Source organism: Triturus cristatus, chromosome 5_2 (genome assembly GCF_964204655.1).
Source record: "Triturus cristatus chromosome 5_2, aTriCri1.1, whole genome shotgun sequence".
In the NCBI taxonomy this organism is placed as follows: domain Eukaryota; kingdom Metazoa; phylum Chordata; class Amphibia; order Caudata; family Salamandridae; genus Triturus; species Triturus cristatus.
In genome coordinates, this window is record NC_140588.1 from 396,069,321 (window position 1) to 396,092,131 (window position 22,811).

General features: G+C 44.7%; 1 protein-coding gene across 1 annotated transcript in view; it reads left to right on the forward strand.

Annotated features, from left to right (window-relative positions):
* Positions 1–22,811, forward strand: part of ABCA13 (ATP binding cassette subfamily A member 13) — a 2,655,493-nt gene that overhangs the window by 2,389,185 nt on the left and 243,497 nt on the right. The window contains exon 51 of the mRNA XM_085606362.1: positions 8,939–9,089. Within this exon, the coding sequence (XP_085462488.1) occupies positions 8,939–9,089 (151 nt within the window). The remainder of the gene's footprint in view (positions 1–8,938; positions 9,090–22,811) is intronic.

Consider the following 22,811-nt stretch of genomic DNA (forward strand, 5'->3'; position numbering starts at 1 on the left):
GGCAGTACAAAGGTTTTCCTTTGAAGTTTGCTTACTTCTGCTAAAAAACAGATCTTTAATAAAACACAGTTGTGCGTTCAACTTATTCAGAGAAGCACATAGAGCTACGCTAGCTTTTCTTACTCAAACCTGGGCTGATTCTACCTGTAATGTAGATATGCAGGCAGCACTACCAATGGGTTTTAATATCTAAAGATGTGAAAGAGATCTTAAATGTGAAAGATGGGAAGCAGTTATTGTTAGAGGAGAGTTAGCATCCAGCTACCAGCCCACTCTCCTCTCCTTTGGAGAAACAATACCCTTTGTTATAGAGGTCAACAAGCAACAATCATTTAAGGGTATGGTCTTATATAGACCACCTAGTCCCAGAAAAAGTTTTCCTCAGGAAATAGCTAGCCTTCTATAGCATTCTATCCTGGAAACCAACTATCCGGTTTTGTGCGATTTCAGTTACCACCTAGAGGCGAATTCAGACCCTGATACTGCAGCACTTCTGCAAACTTTCTTGGTGTTAGGCTTAGATCAAATAGTACAAGAATCAACACATCATCCGGCTCACATCTTGGATGGAAGTTTTACTAATAACCCTAACCTAATCAATGTAAAGACATCTCAAGTAGCATGGTCTGACCATAGAGCTGTCTTTTTTGAATTGTCTCATCTACAATTTAATTCTAATATAAAGAAATCACCATCTACTTTCCCTTCACGAGCTTGGCTGAATGTACAGTCAGACCATCTTAATGAAGTACTGGAGAATACACCCCTAGTTCTTGTAAATCATGTTGCGGAAGCAGATAAACAATATAACAAGTGGCTGGAAATTGCTTCAAAACTAGTAACTCCCGTTAGAACGGTTAAAATAAAATGGCAAAGTCCTTCATCCCCATGGTTTCTCATTGGAGCTTAGGAAGTGTAAGTAAAATTGGACAAAACTGAAATGAAGATGGAGAATGGCCTATAAAGCGGAAGAGAAGGCAAAATATAAACACTATATACCCATTTCTAAAGATCTTATAATGAAAGCCAAGGCATCATACTTTACAAAGAAGATTGAGGAAGCTAAAGACTTGTCTAAAGAACTTTTTCAGACAATAACACAATTAACTAATAAGTGCAACAAAAAATCCCTGACTATCAATTTTTTGTGATACTCTGGCAAAGTTCTTTTTAGAAAAGTTCTTTTTAGAGAAAGTAGAAACAATTTTTTTTTAATTCTTCAATTCTAAACCAGCACCCACTATATCATCCACCAATATGTGCGATCCGCCCTTCGAGACAACTAAAATTCGGACAGAATTTATCTCCCCACAAATGAAGACATTAGAAACTTACTGGAAACTTCTACTTTGGGTTCTCCATATGATCCTTGCCTGCCCAACACAGTTAAACTGGCAGCAGAAGTTATCAACTTGTGGGATCACAGGCCTGGCTTGGGACCTGTGCAAATGCTACTTAACTGATCTAGAGTAAGTGGTAAAATTGGCGAGCATTTCCTCTCATCCTTTTTCCCTTCCATGTGGAGTCCCCCAGAGATCCTCATTGAGCCCTACCCTTTTTAATATTTATGTTTCCCCTTTAGCTAATTTGATGAGAAGCTTTGGTTTTTCCCTTACATCCTATACTGACAACACTCAAATTGTTATTTTCATAAGAAAAAATGATACTGGCACAGGGCTTAGATTTCATGTCTGCATGCTAGCTGTCCACAATTGGATGGACAGTTACAACATTACATTTAAGGCAGGAAAAACAGAAGTCCTACTTTTAAGACCCCGATCGTCCTTTTGGGGCCCATCAGCCTGGCCAGATATCATGGGCCCTATCCCTCCTCCAGTGGAAAAGGCTCGCAATTTGGGAATGATAATTGATAATAAATCTAACTTCACAGATCAGGTAAATAAGCTTAATTCCTCCACTTTTAATACCCTTAGAATAATTAAAAAGATTCTGCCTTTTGTATCTGCGAAATTGCAAAAGACATTAGTCACCTCTCTAATCTTATCTAAGATAGACTACTGTAACAGTCTGCTTCTGACCACTCACAAGCACAACATTAACAAACTTCAGGTCCTGTGAAATGCTGCAACTAGACTTTTGCTAGAAATTCCCACATTTTGCTCAGTGTCTCAAGAAATAAAAACATTGCATTGGCTTCCCATTAAACAAAGAATCACCTTTAAGGTCTAGTTTATAAAGCATTTCATGACATGGGTCCAGACTCTCTAAATCATAGCTTCAAACGGTATCTCCCTGTTAGAAATCTTGATTCAGTAAATGCTAAATTAGCAGTACTTCCAAAATTCAAACAAGTACGGTGAGGTGGAAAGAGCATTGTGCTGGAAGCAACTAAAGTATGGAACATATTGCCTCTCTGCATAAAAATAGCGCCCAGTCTCCTTCCCTTCAGAAAAGCTGTAAAGAAGTGGTTGTTCAAGTCTTGGTAGCTTTGCAGTCCTGCGACACTCTGAGCTGGAACTGAAAAGTGCTTAGAGGCCTCCGGGCAGTAATGCGCTCTACAAATCCCGCTAACATAACAAAGGGGCATACGTATTGGACCTCTGACACCCCAAAATCAGAACATTTCTGTACTGGGGATGTTCTGCCAGGAAGAAGAACTGGATGCTGGAGGAGGGACTGCCACTCTGCCTAATGCTTTGCTGTGCTGGCCTGCTGCTTGCTGCTTGCTGCTTCTGTCCTAGGTGTGAAAGGACTGGACGTTTCTTTCTACATCCTGCTTTCCAAGGTTATCCAAGGGCTTGTGTGTGCTTGTCGCCTATGACGAAGTCGCAGGGCCATCAAAGACTTCACCTGCCAGTGCTTGGACTCTTCTGCTGAGCGTTCTGACTTGCCAAGTGGTGCCAAATCCAGTTTCTGGGCCCTTGGAAGTGTAACCAGGTGATCTAGAGAGAAAATCCATGCTTTGACTCACAACACCTGTTTTCTCAATGCATCACTGCAGAAGATCAACAAATTGCCACTGCCTGTACCGAATTGTGGTTTCCGATCGGGGCATCAACCACGGCTTACACTGCAAGCCCCAGCTTGCCATCTCAGTGTGTCAGAAAAATCGCCACATCATGAGTCATGAGCACTAGGTCATCGCCGACCGTCACACCCGCTCCGACGCAGCACTAGGTCAGCGGCTGTGGATCGACACAGCGCTGGCTTTGTGGCTGGAAAATCGATGCAGCGCCTACTTTTGCTGCTGTCACATCGACGCAGCGCATCTGAACTTTTGACGTGTCGTCCCTCAACGCTGATACTTCATTGACGGTGCACAGCAGAAGGGAACCAAGGCTGCGAGTCTGGATATTGACACATCCCCTCCCATTTCAGTAAGAAACTGACGCATCACCTCCCCTGACAGTAATGAACCGATGCATCACCTCCCCTGCCTAGCAGTAAAGAACCGGCGCATCACCTTCCCTGGCAGTAAGGAACTGATGCATCACCTCCCCTGTGGAGTAAGTAACCGACACATCGCTTTTCTTTTGCGGCACCTCACCTCCCCTGCGCCTGCTTCATCTTTGATTTTCGACGCATCCAAGGTACATTGTGCTAAAATAATGCATCCATTGATTTCTATGGACTAAACCTGCTTATACTTTGAAAAGTGATATCTTGAATTATATATGTTTGATTTTTGTCGTTTTGGTCTTGTTTTTTTAGATAAATATTGGCTATTTTTCTAAACTGGTGTGGACTCCTTTTGTAGCGTTTTCACTGTCTTACTGTGTCTGTATGTACAAACGCTTTACACATTGCCTCTGAGATAAGACTGACTGCTCGTGCCAAGCTACCAAGGGGGTGAGCTGGGGTTATCTTAGCTGTGTGACTCCCTTACCATGACTAGAATGAGGGTTCCTACTAGGACAGGGTGCAAACCACTGCCAATCAGAGACCCCATTTTCTCCAACAAGGATCCTCTGCCCTCATGTATGCTCAGCATTGATGGCTCTTATTGTGAGGATTGCAGCCGTTCACATTTATCATGAGTAGCGTAAGTGATATAAGATGCCATCAATATCATTCACATGCCTTCCTGCATGGTCTTGCTGTACCATCTGTGATCGGTGTACCCCAAAAATCAAAAACTCCAAACTTTAAGAAACATTGATTGAAACTTCCCAGCGGAGCCCCCACTCTTTATCTAACGTAGGGATCTCTATCAGATCTCTCCTGGGTTCAATAAAGGTTATAGCCCCTGAGATTGAGAGGAGCCAAAAAAGTAGATTTTTTTTGTAGTACTGTTAGTTAAGCAAGGTAAACCTTAACTTTACCACTCAATTCCAAATAGTTTGTAGCGGCTCCTTCATGCACACTGAATGGATATGTGCTGAGTTCTCCATGCTCAAAACAGAGCTTACCTGAACCCTTGCCTCATTCATTTAACATACTCTGGTTCTTGGTCTCCCAGCAGGTCGTCAATTAGCTCAGTGCTACCATCATATTCATAGATGTTCTGTGTTTCTCTTTCTGCTCCTCTTTCTTCCTTGTCTGTCTGACTCTAGAAGGAATGTGTGGTCTTCAGTTCCTTTCCGCCCCAAGGAAACTCCTATGGTCTCTTCCATACTCCAATGATCCGCCTCTTAATTCTACTCCATGCATCTCGAACAGTTTGCTGCCATCTTCTTTATATGTGCTGTCACCTCTAAAATGTCTTGCTGACTTCATTTGGTGTGCTTCATTGACGGATTTGCTCCATTATACTGGAAAGCTTCCTATAAGTGACTATTTTAGAGTCTAACAGTGATAGTAAAATATCAAAATGAAGCCTTGTCTGCATTTCTAAGTAATGTTTTACACAATGTTGTTGCAATCTGAGCCTACTCTATCTAACAAGTTAGGCCTAGATCTAAAAAGTATTGTCTTCTATTTATGCTACAAACATTTGTTAGGGTAAGATGTTCAAGAATTTTAAGTGGCCTGTCTTCCACACAGTTAAACCCATGAACAATTAGTAACAAACTGTTTATATTTTGGTGTCAACATGTTTCGGTGCATGCTCGTACCCAGCAGGGGTGAACACATTCTTCAGATGGTGATCTCCATGAGTTGAGATGCTTTTTTTAGGCCCTAATTTAAAGCTAAGCAGGAGATATTGGGTCAGGAGATAACAATACAGGTTGGAATATCCCTTCAATTACCCTCCATAATGAGTTTCAAAGCTAAAATAAGGAACAACATGTGGGACCTAAAACGTGATTTCCATTTCTGGGCCCTTTTCACTGCAGATATTCCACTTGCTCTCATCTGGAGTAGAATGTGTGCCAAAAGAAATGTATTTTACTGGATATCTTTGGGAAGTATTCTTCTTTGGATCCAATGTTCCAGCCACAAGGTGAACACCAGTGTTGCTAAAACTTTAGACCTGCTTGTGAGTGTGTTTGATGTCCAGTGAGGTATTGTTGAGTCAGTGCAACCCAGAGATACTGTCCCTGCCGGACGCCACAAGCAAAGGCCCAGATTGATAACCAGCTAAAGGAGACCACAATCTTGCATTCTCCAACACTTTCTTTTAAGTTCAGGTATTTATTCGTATGAAATATTGTAGCTTTCCATGTTTCAGGTCACTCACTCATATGTAAAACAGTTTAAACGATTTCAAATTAAAAGCAGACAAATGCTGTACTTCATGTTTATATTGTATTTCTCACCAGCACTCTTTCTCTGAAGACATTAGTTGATTTTCTAGGCAAAGCAGAAAACACGTAAACTGTTAGGTCTGAAATTTACGATTTACATTTTACAAATAAGCACACAGATACATTAACTGCATATATAAACCATAACATTAAGCTCCTCATTCTGGGGTGGACGAAAAATGTGAAATCATCCACAAAAGGGTGTTTGAGATCAAACTGAGATTATGATAATGTACAAATAATCCACGTGGGTACTATTCCTTCCCCAGTTATTATACTCTCTTAGGCCTTCTGCAACTTCTGCAGTGATGGCCTTTGTGTAATCTTTTGCTTTTCACCTTTCTACCTTAAAATTAAGGTGGTGTATTTCCTGAAAACTAGAATAAGGATGAAAACGTAGGAAGACATTTTCCTGATATTCATTTTATAATATACTTGGTTGAAAATCCCACTGCTGCATCCTCAACTGACCTTCAGTCCTGGGTATTTGGATACTGGGAAAAAAATTGTTGACAGTTAAATGCCCTTCTTGATAGCTTTGCTTGGATTTGTTAAATGTATAAGGTATCAAAGTAGGGTAAAGAAGGACCATTTGTGTCAGTTTCAGACTGTGCTTACAGTAACTCACAGTGATTCAGTGCCCACCTGCATTAATCCATTCCTATTTTGGGAAAGTTTGGCACTCCATTTAATTCAGTTATCGGGTCTCCTAAATCCTTTTTCCTGATATTGGCCTGTTCATTCTTTGAAGGATGAAACAACATCAACATTGACACATTTTGAACCAGGGATAAATCCCTACTCATATCTTTGGAGTGTTTGGACTGCACATCTTACTCCTCCTGGGCTTCATAGCATCCTACTTGTTTATCCCACTTTGCTCATTGATCCTCAGTGGGATTTGAATGCTGTATTGACTTTCCTATTGTTGTCCCCATTTGAACCAATTCATGGTTTCCCAATTAGTACTCTCCCTCTGAAGATAGTACTATTAGTGGCCCAGAGGGCTAGAGCACTTCAGGCCCTCTTAGTTCACCTGCCTTTCCTGGTTTTATACCTAGGTACATTGTTCTTCTGTACCTGCTCATCCTTCCTATCGAAAGTGGTATCTAGATTTCATAGGGGCTTACCTGCTGCTCTTCCATGTTTCTTGCATCCTCCTCACCCTGGAAGATGCATAGACTGTACCCCAAATGTACAGAATCCTACTACCTCAGCCACACTTGAGAGTACAGATTGGATGATTAGCTCTTTCTGAAGAGTACTTGATCCAAGAAAGTAAAGGCAGTGGCCAAATACACCATGTTGTGTTTGGTGAGATGTGCTTCACCTTAGCAAAGAAAGGTGCTCCTGAGGACATTAGCAACCACTGCACTAGGGCCATGGCTGTTTCCACAGCTCTCATAAGAGGAGTCCTGGGGCCTTGCATATGTTTGCGATACATTACTGCCTCACAGCTCAAACACACATGTACTGGAACTTTGCCAGAGTTGTGTTGTGTGAACTCCTTGATCAATTGGCACTACTCAATCTCACCTCACAGGAAGGTCTTACTTTAGGATTCATGCTTAATAGGAGAAGCCTTTATGAAGATGTATCCATCATAAGAAAGTTGATTGTCCTTAGAAATGGTATTGCTGCCGGACCCATAATGTTCCTACAGATTCTTCACTGACCTCCATCCTCCCTTGTTGCATTAGAGCATAATAAGAACCAAGATTTGCAAACATGTTATCTGTTGTTATTATCACAGTTGTTGATGCTTTTTCGGTTCCTCTCCACATGCCTTGATGGGGTGTGAAAAAAGTACCAGGAACTGACACCAGTGCACCAATTAGGGATTTATATAGTCCGATGTCATCAAATCTGCTGGAAGGTGTTGGGCCTTAAACAGCATGACTCCACCTGGAAATTCATGAGAACTATTGGTGGAGAAAGGTTCCTGATCAGTCCTAAGAGCTGTTTATTTATAAGGTGAGGAATCTGCTTGACAATTAGGTATCCTCCTCAAATATCAGTACTGAGTTAAGTACCTTTTTTCCTCTGGTTACCTCCCAAACTCAATGGCTTTCCTCTGTCTAAATGATCTTTGTACAACGCTGTCATCGACATCAGTTTTTTTACTTAAAGTATTTTTTTTATCTATTTCTCTGTTATAACTCACAATCTCAATACAGCCAGACTCCTGCCCATCCTAAATACATGTAAGGTCCATTGGGGGTGATTCCTTTTTTAATCATGCTTATAAATGTTGCAACTCTCTATGTTTCATACTCACAACAACGACTTAGAATTTAAAAAACAGCTAATACCTTGTTGTTCTCAAAATATCCCCTGTTTGTAGAGTAGCAGACATCCCTCACTGATAGGACCCTCTAGCGGGTATATATGTGCTCTACAAGTCCACAAATATATCTAAAGTCTGAAGACAAGAATTGGAGAGGTTTACTCATGAGTTCATGCAGTAAAATTCAAATATGAAATATTGTTTTCAAAGATGATGTCAAAATATATAAAGCTAGTTTTCCACTGTCTGGAAAGAACTTCAGAAAGACCAAAATTACATGGAGGAAATCAAGCCGAGTGACACATATGAGGTGCGAGTGCACAGACATAAAGTTGCAGTAGAACTTCTATAGAGAATTGAACACAGCACAGGTGCACAATGAATAGTAGAAGTTCCCCTTGCTATTCATTTGGGGAATGTGGATATGTAGGCTGTTATTCTGTATGATTGCCTAGGTAATGCTGTCCCTCACTACTTCACTGTGCAATAGCAAACCGGAAATGGCAGACTCTTCTTGCAATTTCCTAATGATGGAAAATCAAGTAGAACACTTTGAAAAGTCAATACTCTAAAATCAATATAAATGCTCCATACACCTCTATTACCATATTTTGATACACAAAATAGGAAAGTAAACGGTTTGCAAAAACTTCTATTTGTTCATTACAACAAGAAGTTATTACGTAATTTCAGTCGGTCTTCAATAATGTGCACTGCACATAGTATAAAGTTGTGGGGACAGGTATAAAATGGGGTTCTGACTTCCGTATAGCAAATTTGCTTAACTATTATGACATTTTCTGAAAGAGTTAAATTATGATGTAGAGGTTCAGTTTGATTATATCATTTACATTTGTATATTTTTCATTTTGTATCCCCTGTACTTAAATGCAAAGGCGTATAGTGAAAACATGCAAATTGAAGTGTCACTGATGTCTAATTCTTTTTGAAACTGTTAGATTCAAACAATCATAAATAATTATTGTATTTTGTTGTCAAATAGATATGAACGAGACATACTGGATGCATGTAAGGAAGGAACCCTCATCGGATACTGTCCACAACAAGATGCCTTGGATGAGCTTCTGACTGGATGGGAACATCTCTATTACTATTGTAGGCTTCGAGGAATCCCCAGGCAATACATCCACAAGGTATGCACATTCTTTCAGAGCTGATCAAACGGGTCTAATGCATTATGTTTCTCAAAAACGTGCTGAAAAGATTTACACCAAACCAAACAAAGTCATTTGCCTAAGTACATTTCTACCACTCAAAATTTGGTGTAATTCATTGAAGCCATTTTTTTCTCTATCAATGAGCAGAGAATCTACTGGGAATTACATTTTGAAACAAAACTTTAAGAATCTCCCCTTTTTCTTGTCCCCCACTTGGCAGGTCTGAACAAAAGATGCCATGAATGACCCAAAGTGGATCCAAGTTTCTTGTAGTATCTCTCAACTTCGCAAAGTTCTAAAGAAAACAAAAAATGCCTTTCGTATGGAAACCCTGACTAAATTATAACTACACTGGTGCTACTGCCACCAATGTTATATATATATACATATACATTTATTTCACATTGCTCATGTTACCACCTGGGGACAATCAGGACTGTCATTTCCTGTTAGGTGAAAACAGTCACAGGAAATTCCATCCGGGGATATATCAACAATATAGGGACCTCTTTTCTCCGAAGTGGTATTTTCGGCTTCCTCATTCCAAGTTCAGTAGGTTAGAATAAGGGATACACCAGTAATATCTATTGCCCCTCCACCCTCCTTTCCATCCTACATCAGTTGGAATTATGTGGCTTTTTCCAACTAATAATTCAACAGGTATTACCTGATGAAATTTGTGCTGGAAAAAAACCAGTGTCATTTCAACATTTTGCACACTACTTATAATACCAAATTGGGGTTAATGGGTCACTCACAAAAACGTCCATACTGTGTAGAATTCTCTAATTGAAGTCTTGACTATGGATGTATTTATGTTTACACCTTCCTCCTGGACTCCACTAGTAACTCCTTACTCCAAAGACGAAACAGGCTAGAGCAATGACATCCTGAAACGGAGCAGCCTAACACAACGTGTCTGGCAACCACAACCCAACTCATGTACAGTAACATATTTATTCTAAAGTTGCAAGATTTCTGGATTGATCCAGTGATACCAGTATCCCCGCATCAAATTCTGGCAATCACAAGTTTTTTCCCTGCAATAGTGAACAACTTCACAGACCCGGAAATACCTGGTCCTTTTACAGGAAATATTTCCCAATTCCAGAATCAACATTGACATTTTCCTCCTGCTCAGAAGTGGTAGTAATCGTCGGTGGGATGGCTGGTGGCAAGGGGATGAACGTGGTAGGGGTGCTGAGGTATTAGGACAGGCTTCAGCCTGACTGAGGGGAGTAGGTTTTCTGAGTTGTCTGAGTTTGCACTAGTGATATTCCCGGACCCTGGAGAGACTTTGAATTGCAGATGGCAACATTTCACAGATGTATTGCTCTGGAGCATAACCATTACAAATCGACAATGGTATATTATTAATGGCTACTTTTGCTAACACCCATGTGTCAGAAATTTGTGAGAGCACTTTATTATCTGGAGCTTTATTGCTTAAAATTATTACATCATGGTTTTTCTCCGAACCTGGTGAAAAGAAAACATCTCCCAACCAACTTTGTTTAAGTTTTAGCATCTGACTTCATTAAATTAGTTTCTTGAGTAGTGCAACACCAGGTTTTAGTTAGGATAAGTGCGACAAAACGTTTTGCCCCTTGATAGGGTAACCTAAAACCATTTAATGAAATTACTCTGAGTATCATGAGAAATAAAATTTTAAACGTAGATAATCTACTCATAAGAAAGAATAAAGCTAATGAAGCGAGGATAATTGCACTATGAAAAGAGCCACTACTTAGAAGAGAGAGAAAGGTGAATAGAACGTAAATGCCATGCATAAATGGATGTGTGAATCAGCCTGAAAATGAAATCAAATCAAAAAAGATTCTAAAGCAAATAGCTACCCCGATGGCGTTTCCCAGCCCTAGCGAATCAAGTACCAAAGAGAGCCAAGAAGCCGTGTCCTCACTAACTTTCGAAACAGAGCCCAGAAGTTGCATAGTCTCGTCTTCTGAGGTAAGGCATTCCATCATTTCGATCCCAAGAAAGCAAATGAACAATCTCTTTGCCTTACCAACCTAATTTTGGGTAGGGTGGCCAGATAGGCTTTGCTTGAATGTATTTCCCGTTTGAGAGTGTGGAGATGGATGAAAGAGAATATGTATAAAGGGCCAGCCTTATACATGGCTTTGCATACATAGCATAGGGACTTGTATTTGGTACGCTGGAGCACAGGAAGCCAGTGAACTGACATCGATGTTAGGAGACTGAGGTATTACTTGGCAAAAGAGGTGAGCCGCTCCTTTTTTTTTATTTTTTTATTTTTTTTTTATTCCTCATATACCAAGAAATAAGGGCGATCTTGATGGGCGGCCATAACCTCTCCTCCATGGTCAACCTATCCCGACCCTGGTGTTTAAGACCGATATGGAGAAAAGGAAAGGCTCAATCCCTCAAGCCATCACTACTTCTACAGTCCACTTCTCTTCGCGACGTGATATAAACCAACATCGAATTGAAGGGACCAGCCATGTAGTGCCCAGGTGAAATCATTGGAATATTCCCTATCTGTTCCGCCATGCAACCAAGGGTGCCCAAACATTACCATAACTATTACAGTCACATGCCATATCAGATTCACAAGTATAAATTATATGTTTCAAGCAATCTGAAAAAGTAGGGGCATTTATGTTTTTCCATGCTCTACATATCTCACGTCTTGCCAGAATAATAACATAAAAAATAAGTTTAGATCCCGGATCGTTAAGATGGTAATCAATATGTAATCCGAACATAATCAAACCTGTGGTAATTTCGATCTGTTTATCAAGTACCTCAGCTAGAAAGGTTTGTACCTTTGCCCAAAAAGCTCCTATTTCAGGGCAACTCATGAACATATGATAGTCATCTGCCGATGGTAATTTACATCTTGGACACTGATAATGTAAACCTGTAATCTTAGTTAGCTTTTTTGGGGATAAATATACTCTATAAGTAGTGTATAAATGGTTTCTTTTAAGAAGAGCCGATTTTACCACCGCATGTAACATAACGTAAGAATCTCCCCATAATTTCATCAAGTTGTTTGAATCAATACTAATAACATTACCCCAGAGAGTATGAAGTTCCGATTCTGATATCCTTTCTGGCTCAAGAATAGCCGAATACCAGAAAGACACCTCCTGATTCAATACACCTCTTCTGGATACAAAATCAAACTTAGAATTCAGTCCCTCAAAGTCCCAAGATTTAGTTGCCCACCACCCTGCCAGCTGATAGTACTTATATCTAGGTAGGGAACCTGCCATCCAACCAGATGCCTAGATCTTTAATCAACTGACTGGGAGCAGGACATGTGCCTAATTCAGCTGCCCAACAATGGGGGCTTTAGAACTAGCAGGAAGAGAACACAAAATGGACAAATAGATTAAACAAATAACAATAATAATATACCAATATAAATAACATACTTGAGGGTGGTGAGATCACATGGAGAAGAAAGAAGTTATGACTTGATAATAGTGTAGAAAAAAATATATCAACTGATAAGTCATGAGTTAGAAGATCTTAATATGCCCATTTCTTTCTCTCTGCAACCATTCAAGAATTTCTGTAATAGCCTCATGTGCATATATTGTAGTCTTATTTTTATAAGTGACCTTAAAGAAACACGGATAAAAAAGGTCGAATCAAATGTAAAGACATCAAAGAGCAGGGCACAATAATGTTTTCCTTCTTTCAGCTGTAGATTTTGCACAATTGTGGGAAAAGAATTTCCTTGCCAAGTAATCCAGTCTTTACTGTTTGCTGCTTTGAAAGCCTTAAGTAGGTCTGTGTATTCCAGAAAGAAAATAAATACGCCTCTCGATTTTTACAGAGAAGAAGAAAGACGTGGATTGCGATCAAGATTCTTAGCCCACTGAATGTTTAGGGAAATAAACTCTGGCATCTCTAGAACTTTGGGTATGATGAGCTGAAGAAAGGAAAAGTTGGTGCACATGTTGCAACATGTTTTATGAAATGTATTCTTTGTTCCTGAGCCATAGTATTCTTAAATAATGAAGACTAAGAAATTGCTATTTAAGATACTGGACTCATGGTACATAACATTTAGCCATTTCTAAGTAGTAATTTTGTATTATTCTCTATATAGGAATCAAAAAATTTACTTTTTGTACTCGATGCACAAAATTCGCTACAGTTCACATAACCTTGCGCTGCAGGGGATGAGAACTACAAACTCAGAGGGGATACTTTAACTCTCATACCGCAGCACTGGATGTGTATTACAATGCCTTTGCACTGCTGGGGGTCAAGACTGCAAACTCCATGCTCGCGTAGGCCTTGGAGACTGGAAGAGGTGATACTTAAATGTGCTCTCAGACCGCAGCGCAGGACGCACGCATGATGCGACCAGGCCAAGGCAAGGCCAAGACTGGGTTTATCCGTGCCTGCTAGACCTGGACAAGGCTGGCCTGTGCCCCATCTCTTTCACCCTTTGTGCTAATTCTCCTTTTAATTTGGCCGCGGGCAAACGCAAAACCTTAGCCACTTCAGGTGTACCAGCCACTGGCATCAAGGGAACCCCCAACTCACACCTTTTTAGCACAGGCAGTTGGGATGAATTCTAAATAAATTGAGCTGGCGTAAAGGAGGTTCTCTGTTGATTGCAACACCTCTCCTGCCATACCCCCTCTTTATTTTAATACCACTGATATCACTGTGTACACAGCAGACATTGAACAGAGCTGCCAGTTGATCATTGCTCATGGCTCCTCAGAATTTCCAACAACTGAAGCAGTGGCCAAATGCAAAAAGAAGGCAGCTCGTACTCCGAAATCTCAGGCTATGGATGTAAATACTTGCTCAGAGCAATTCAGGCTTCCCATTCCAAAGGAATTGCAGCAGAACAAATTTTGTTCCAAAGTCTGTTCCACGTGTAAAGTGCTCTTGCTCCCTGTTAGAAATGGGGGTCTCTAGTTGGCAGAGGTAGGCACTTTTTTCCAAATAGGGACCCTTGCCTCTAGTCAGGGTAAGGGGGTACACTTCTAAACTAACCCCTGCTCACCCCCTTGGTAGCTTGGCATGAGCAGACAGGCTTATCACAGATGCAGTGTGTAAAGCATTTGTGAACACATACAGTAACACAGTGAAAACACTACAAATGGACACCACACCAGTTTAGAAAAATAAGTAATCTTTATCTAAACCAAAGCAAGACCAAACTACAAAAGTCCACAATACAGTATCAAAAATATCTTTAACAATAGATTATTCACTCAAATCAAGCTTCTAGTAACAAATAACTCCACCTGGAGTTATTACGACGTCGTGACAGATGAAAATCCCGACAAATGCCGCCGACCGCGAGGTGCGCAACTTCAGGCCCAGAGTCAAGTAGACCCACAAAGAACAGTACCTTGGAATTGATGAAAGCAAAGACGGTGCACGGTGTCGGGGAGGTGATGCTTCATTGGCACCTGCGGCGTCGGTTCCTTATGACCCCAGGGGAGGTAATGCCTCTGTTTCTTGCTGCAGCGCAGGGGAGACGTCCGGTCCTTACTGTGTCAGGGAGGTGATGTCACGAATGGCCGCGAAGCGTTGGCTCTTAACAACAGTACGATGTCAATGGATTAAGGTGTCACCCATGTCGAGGATCGGCTCCACGTTGAGGAAGCACTGCGTCGGTGAAGTCAGGGCTGCGGTGCGAGTCGGGAAAGGTGCGTTGTGGGCGTCACGAGTGGTGTCCTCGGCTCCGGTGCAGGCAGTGACCTCGTTGATGGCTTCGGAGTTGGTGTAGTGCAGCGTCAGCAGGCGTCTGGCCTACGGTGCAAGCTGCGGCAGTGTGTCGTGCTCTTCACGCGCAGTGCCCACTGCTTCGGTGCAGGATACGGCATCGCTCGCCAGCGTCGGTGTTGCAATTTCCTTCTGTTGCAGCTGAAACAGCAGTTCCAGGTGCAGAGAGACAGAAGGGATAAAATCTTTGTGTCCCGGAGACTTCAGAACAGGAGGCAAGCTCAGTGTCAAGCCCTTGGAGATCTTCTTCTTCAAGCAGGTCTCAAAGCAAACAGCAAAGTCCTTTTCTGCTTTCCTTGGCAGCAAGTAGCCATTGCAGGCCAACCCCAGACAGCAAACAGCATAGGGGCAATATTCCTCCTCAGCTTATCTGGCTCTTCTCCTTGGCAAAGGTTCCTCTTGATTTCCCAGAAGGGATCTAAAAGTCTGGGGTCTGGGCCCCTCTTTGTATACACCAAAATTATTTGTTCTCCTAAGGCAGAGAGTGTCTGTACCCAGCCAAAACCAGTTCTGTGGGGCACTTTGCAAGTGCACAACAATCTCCTCTGTCAGTGTGAGCCCTAGCTGCAGACACACCACAGGGGGAGGAGCCGTCATTGTGGAAGGCAGGCACAGCCCTATTCAGGTGAAGGTGCTACTCCTCCCACCACTCCAAATGCAGACCAGGCCTAATCAGCCCAGCCCTGACTCGTCTGACTTCTGGCGCCGCTGCCCCTCTCCAGCCCCTTTCATCCTAAAGCCAGACATGCAATACCCAAACCTAGCAGAGGCACATTAGATGGTTATGCAAGAAAATACCTACTTTCTAATAGTGGTATTTTCCAACCAAGAATATAAAAATCACCCTCACTAAAAGATGCACTTTAACATTCTGAGTTCAGGCATACTAAACTTTACTTTTCTATTGTATTCCTAGGGTCAGTAATGTTTATAAGATGTTATAAACAAACTCCCTATTCTTTCCTATGGGAAGAGATAGCCGTGCAATCGTGAAAAACGTAATTGGCAGTATTTCACGATCAGGACATGCCACACACATCAGGGCATGTCCTACCTATCACATACAATGAACCCTGCCCACAGTGGTACCCTGGGCTTACCTTACGGGTGACTAATATGTAGAAAAGGGAAGGATTAGGGACTGGCAAGTGTGCGCACTTGCCAAGTCGACATGGCAGTCCCAGACTGCACACAGGCTCTGCAATGGCAGGCATGAGTCACATTTTACAGGATGCTTTTGTGGGTGGTACGACCAGGGCTGTAAGCCCACCAGCAGCATTTGATTTACAGGCCCTGGGCACACAAAGTGCACTTTACTAGGGTCTGACAAGTAAATAAAATAGCCAATCATGGAAACACTAATCCATATCACAATTTACAAAAGGGAGCACTTGCACTTTGTCACTGAACAGCAGTGGCAAGGTGCCCAAAAGCATCTAGACCAGCAAAAATGGGGTACAACACACAGCAAAACACAGGAGGCAAAGGCAAAAAATGGAAGGAAGACCCACACCAATGGTGCCAGGTCTAACACTCCCATTATCTGCTACACTGGAGAAAATGTATCTAATGCTGCAGGGGTCAGGAAACTGAGTTTATTTTACAGCAACTGGACATAATGTGCTAGTGAGGATACCGGACCCTAATGCTGTTAATTCAGGCTATCATGTGAGTCCTTCTCATCCTGCTCCTTTTGGTAACCTGCTTTTTTCCCTCAGAACCCAGGACTGGTTTTGCTAGAGAGCATGATAAGGCTGCCATATTCCCAAGCGTGTCTGGTTACTTGGTCACTGGCAGTGGAAGGGACATTGTTGACTCTAAATTTGAGCCCGCCCCGGAATGGGACTACATTTCTCCATCAATCAATCAATCAAAGACATTTATAGAGCGCACTACATACCCGTAGGGTCTCAAGGCGCTAAGGGGGGGGGTGCCGTTACTGCTCGAACAGCCAGGTCTTGAGCTTCTTCCTGAAGGAGAGGTGGTCTTGGGTCAGGCGCAGGTCGGTCGGGAGGGAGTTCCAGGTCTTGGCGGCCAGGTAGGAGAAGGACCTTCCTCCTGTTGTCGCTCTACGGATGCGTGGGACGGTGGCGAGGGCGTGGCTGGTAGATCGGAGGTGGCGTTTGGGAGCGTAGAAGTTGATTCGGTTGTTGAGGTAGCTCGGGCCTTGATCGTGTAGGGCTTTGTGTGCGTGGGTGAGGAGACGGAAGGTGATTCTTTTGTTGACGGGGAGCCAATGCAGGTCTCTCAGGTGTCCGGAGATGTGGCTGTTACGTGGGATGTCGAGGATGAGTCTGGCTGAGGCGTTCTGGATCCGCTGGAATCTCTTCTGGAGCTTGGCGGTGGTTCCGGCGTAGAGGGCGTTGCCGTAGTCCAGTCGGCTGGTGACGAGGGCCTGGGTGACGGTCTTCCTGGTCTCCGTGGGGATCCACCAGAAGATCTTCCGTAGCATGCGCAGGATGTTGAAGCACGCCGAGGAGACGGCGTTAACTTGCTTGGTCATGGAGAGGGAGGAGTCCAGGATGAAGCCCAGGTTGCGTGCGTGGTTAGTCGGCTTGGGTGCGGTGCCCAGGGCGGGGGGCCACCAGGAGTCGTCCCAGGCGGTGGGCGTGGAGCCCAGGATGAGGACCTCCGTCTTGTCTGAGTTCAGTTTCAGGCGGCTGGTCGTCATCCACTCGGCTACCTCCTTCATCCCTTCGTGCAGGTTGGCTCTGGCGGCGGTGGGGTCGTTGGTCAGGGAGAGGATCAGCTGGGTGTCGTCGGCGTAGGAGATTATGTTGAGGTTGTGTTGGCGTGCGATGGCCGCGAGGGGGCTCATGTAGACGTTGAAGAGGGTAGGGCTCAGCGAGGATCCTTGAGGGACGCCGCAGATGACTTCGGTGGCTTCTGGCTTGTACGGTGGTAGGCGGACTCTCTGTGTTCTTCCGTCGAGGAAGGAGACGATCCATTCCAGTGCCTTCTCCTGGATTCCGACGTTGCTGAGGCGTTGCACTAGGGTGCGGTGGCAGACAGTGTCGAAGGCCGCGGAGAGGTCTAGGAGGATGAGGGCCGCTGTTTCTCCGTTGTCCATCAGGGCTCGGATGTCGTCGGTGGCGGCGATGAGGGTGGTCTCGGTGCTGTGGTTGGCTCGGAAGCCGGACTGCGAGGGGTCGAGGGATCCGTTCATCTCGAGGAAGGCGGCCAGCTGTTTGTTGACGGTCTTCTCGATGACTTTGGCTGGAAACGGGAGGAGCGAGATTGGGCGGTAATTCTTGAGTTCGGTGGGGTCTGCTGTAGGTTTCTTGAGAAGAGCGCTGAGTTTGGCGTGCTTCCAGCTCTCGGGGAAGGTGGCGGTGTCGAAGGAGGTGTTGATGATGTCCCGCAGGTGGGGTGCGATGACAGCGTCGGCCTTGTTGAAGATGTGGTGAGGGCAGGGGTCGGTCGGCGATCCGGAGTGGACGGAGTTCATCATGCGGATGGTGTCTTCGGTGCTGATCGGAGTCCAGGCTCGGAGGGCGGCGGTGGGCGGCGTGGCTGTGGTCGTGGCGTGCGTCGGTTGGGTGCTGAAGCTGTTGTGTATGTCCGTGACCTTGTTGTGGAAGTAGGAGGCGAGGGAGTTGCAGAGGTCTTGCGAAGGGGTGATGTCGTTGTTTCCGGCGTTGGGGTTGGAGAGCTCTTTCACGATGTTGAAGAGTTCCTTGCAGTTGTGTGCGTTGTTGTCCAGCCGGTCCTTGAATGCAGTTTTCTTGGCGGCGCGGATCAGTTGGTGGTGCTTCCGGGTGGCGAGTTTGAGGGTGGTCTTGTTGTCCGGTGTAGGTTCCTTTCTCCAGACATTCTCGAGGGCTCGGCAGTTCTTCTTGGAGCTCTTGAGTTCGTCGGTGAACCACGGGGCTTTCTTGCTGCCGGGTCTGCTGGGCGGGGTCCTCAGCGGGGCGAGTTCGTCCGCGCAGTTGCTGATCCACTTCGTGAGGTTGTCGGCGGCCTGGCTGGGGTTCGCTGAGCTGGCAGGAGGGTGCTGGCTCAGGGAAGCGGCGAGCTGGTCGGCTGTGATCTTGTTCCAGCTTCTACGGGCAACCTGTTGCTGGTGGTGGTGGATCGTCGTTCTTTCGAAGGTGAAGTGTACGCAGCTGTGGTCCGTCCAGTGGAGTTCTGTGGCGTGGCTGAAGGCGATGTCTTTGCTGGATGAGAAGACGGCGTCGAGTGTGTGTTCGGCGAGGTGGGTGGGGGTGCTCACCAGTTGCTTCAGCCCAAGGTTGGCGAGGTTGTCGAGCAGGGTGCTGGTGTTGCGGTCGTTGTTGTTCTCCAGGTGGAAGTTGAGGTCCCCCAGGAGGATGTAGTCGGCGGAGGGGAGGGCATGCGGGCTGACGAAGTCGGCGATGTCCTCGCTGAATTGAGTGCGTGGTCCCGGGGGTCGGTAGATCAGGGTGCCTCTGAGGGTGGTCTTCGGGTCGGTGTGGATCTGGAAGTGCAGGTGTTCGGCGGTGGTTAGGGTGTTGTCGGTGCTAGTCGTGATTCGGATGGTGTTCCTGTGGATGATGGCGATGCCTCCTCCCATCTGGTTGGCGGTGCGGTCCCTCCGGGTGATCTTGTAGCCCTCTGGGATGGCGATGGCGATGTCGGGCGCTGAAGAGGCGTTCATCCAGGTCTCCGTGATGAAGGCAACGTCAGGGGCTGTGGCGTCTAGGAGGTTCCAGAGTTCGGTGGCGTGTCTGTGGACGGAGCGGGTGTTGAGCAGGATGCACTTGAGGTGTTTGCTGCTGGTGTTCTGCTTGGCAGGTGCTGGTGCCGGGCAGGTCCGGATGCAGGTGAACTTGCAGGCGTGGCAGCTGAAGGGTCCGTGGGTGTGCTTCGGAGTCGCTCGGTAGCATCCCTGGGTCCCGCCGGTGTTGAGTGCGATGAGTGTTGCGGCGTCGTAGGACTGTCGGGTCGTCTTCCGTCGGTGGGGTCCAGGGGTCCTGGCACTGGGCGCGGTCCAGGCGCGGATGGGCTTGCCTTTGGCGCGCCTTTGGCGCACAATCGGCGCGCCCGCTGCGCGTGACCGCTGCGCGTTCGCACGGTCGCCATATATGGCGAAGTGCGCAGGGGGGCGGAGCAGCTGGGAGGCGGGAGCGGGGAGGGTACAGAAGGCAAAAGGGGCGGGGTTAGCGGCTGTGGCGGGAAGCGGGGAGCGGGGAGGGAGGACGGAGGGGCCAAACGAAGCAAGCAATACAGAAGGCAAAAAACAAGTTACAGGGAGATAGGCAACAAAACACAATACAGAACAGCAAATACGAAGGGGGCTGGTCAGGCGGTCACGGAGCACGCCGCTGGAAGGCAGGGGGCGTGGTCACGCGGCGGAGGCTTGGCTAGCGAGGCAGCGAGGCAGAAGGCGGGGAAGACGCACGCAGCAGCTGGTGGCCGTGCGGCGCGGGGGTGTCCTAGAGCTAGGTCACCATATGCAAGTTTCCTAAACAAAGTCTTCTACCTGAAGCCTGCCCTTACTTTGAATTGTTGTCAAATGTACCAGTTTTGTCTGTTCGACACTTGGAAAGCTGGGTTCAGCTGGAGCATAAAGTTGTGTTTTGGCTATCTCAGAATGTACATTTCAACATGAATGATGCCAATGAAAGTTTGCTTGCTAGAAGAGTGCCCTGGGTGGGACCCTTATGCAAATTTAGGCAGAGTGATTGTTTTGCCATCAATTTCAATAGACCACTTTTTTTGCTTAATTAGATAGCACAGTGCAGATACCCTCAAAAGCTTAACTCCTTCATAGAGGCTTTGTCTCTGTGTTATTTCTACAGCCCTCCACACATTTCCGGCAATACAAGAGAAGCTCTCCCTTGTAGCGAGCCAGCCCACTTAGATGAGAGCACCATCGCCACACAAAACACATTTCTCTTCTTGGAGAGCCTGGGTAGTTGAGATTGACCAGCATGTGTGCTGTTAGTTAATAATCTCGAAACAGTGGGGAAGAGGCCTAGCACTTTGCCTTATGGGTTGCTTAATTTGCCTTCTACTTTGGACATTTTTAGTTGGAACATTGCTAGGTTAAAATCTGAGATGAACTTGATAGAGTGGCTATCATGTATTGATTTGTATGATATTCCAAGAAACTTGGGCTGTTACAAACCTATTTTGTAACAATTATGACTATCACTCTGGGCTCAGACTCTAACCCAAAATCTTCACATTTCAACTGTGTGTCTGCAACTTCTCAAAAGGGTCTTCAACCTGGTGTTAAACTAAATTTGTGCAACATTGCAGGTTATCATTCCCAAATATCCACCCCTTACTGGATCAGTTTTGTCTCCAGCTTTGATATCATTTGATACCCGGAGTTGTGCGCTCTGGACCAATGCCATTTGAATGATTATTTTTTATCATTTTAGAATTTGCCTCTTCTTCATATTACCAAATGTTATTGTTTAAATGCTCAGATATGTTTGACCTAGTTTTGATTAATTACTGTTACAATTTGTTTGATGTTTCCGTCTCACAAGTGGTAGATAATCTCAAGGCGTGCTTGATGGACTTTATGTCTAAACATAAGAGGAAGTGTTCATCCTGTGGGCAGAGGATTTCAACTTATGGGAGTGTAAAGCTGCAGATGCCAGGATCTGTGGCTATCAAGATTTGGAGTGGTAGGGGTTGACTCATTTTAGGAATGTTACCAATGGTGCGGCCTCGAATATGGTTAGAATGACAAATAATTTGGTGTTCGCCCACAACTGTGGGACTCCAGGTGTTATCACGCCTCTAAGGGATCAGGAACTTGCAATAACATTGATTTTTTATTAGAACATTGGAATTGTTGAGAGTACCATTGAAAATAATGGAGTGGCTCCAGGCCTATAACGGCTGGCATAAGCCTGGGGCTCCAGCATTTCAGTGTTTGTCTTTATCTCTCACCCGTTTTAATTTAGAACATTCTACCCTTAGTGGGCGGACTGCTCTAATAGCCTTATAGCACTTCTGCCACGGGCTATACCATGGTTAAAGGCGGTCTCCCTCGTTATAGGCCCTCACTTGTGGCTTGGGCCTATAGCTCAGGTTCAGGGCCTTTAACAACCGATATAGTCCTCGGTAGTTGGCTATAAGGCTATTTTGCTATCCCAGGACCTTGTCCCATTGTTAAGCGATTTTGAAGTGAGGGCCAGCTGTGTCAATGATCACAACCCCCTCCCTTTATTATTGAAAATAAGATTTGCATTGGGAAGTAATTTGAAAGAATATGTGACAATTGATTCTTACAGGAATAAAGGTCTTAGAATTAGGTGGGAAACAGTCAGCAGAGCAGAATTCCTGAGTTCTATATTCAGTGGGAATAGGGATGCCATTGCAGTGGCCTCTTCCCTAGAAGAACACCACAGGCCAAATACTGAAGCGTATAATTCGATATGGAAATCAGTTTCTCTTATGATGTTGATTAGTAAGGCCTCTAAATCTAGTCCATTGCACACTCTAAATCTGATGTAGTCAATGTGTGCAGGGCTTATAAGGAGGTTTTAGCCCTAAGGAAAGCTGAGATCAGAGGTGAAACATGGGCAGATGTGGAAGATGCTGGGCAGTGCAAAGACTCAGCACTTTTCTGGAAGATTCTAAACCTCCTGGTGGCTGCAGACTGAATCGTCTATAGCATCACGGACCTGGGTTGAGCATTTCACCAGTATATTTGATTAATCTCCTAGGGCCCTAGAGGATATTGTACCGACTTGGAGAAGATCCTTTTGACAAAGCAGCTGCTGCTTTTCTAAGTGAATCTCTTACTATCAACCACATCTTCATGGCAATTAATAAGTGCCTAATGGGCAAATCACCTAACCCGGATGGAGTTTTTAAAAATGTATTTATTAAATTTGATAATGATAAAACAGGACATGCTAAATTAGGAAAGCAATAAGAAAAAGAAAATGCTGTACAGTATGCAAGATACAAGATGTCGGCATGGTAGAGCAAATTATACACATTGGTTAGTAATATTGAAACAAT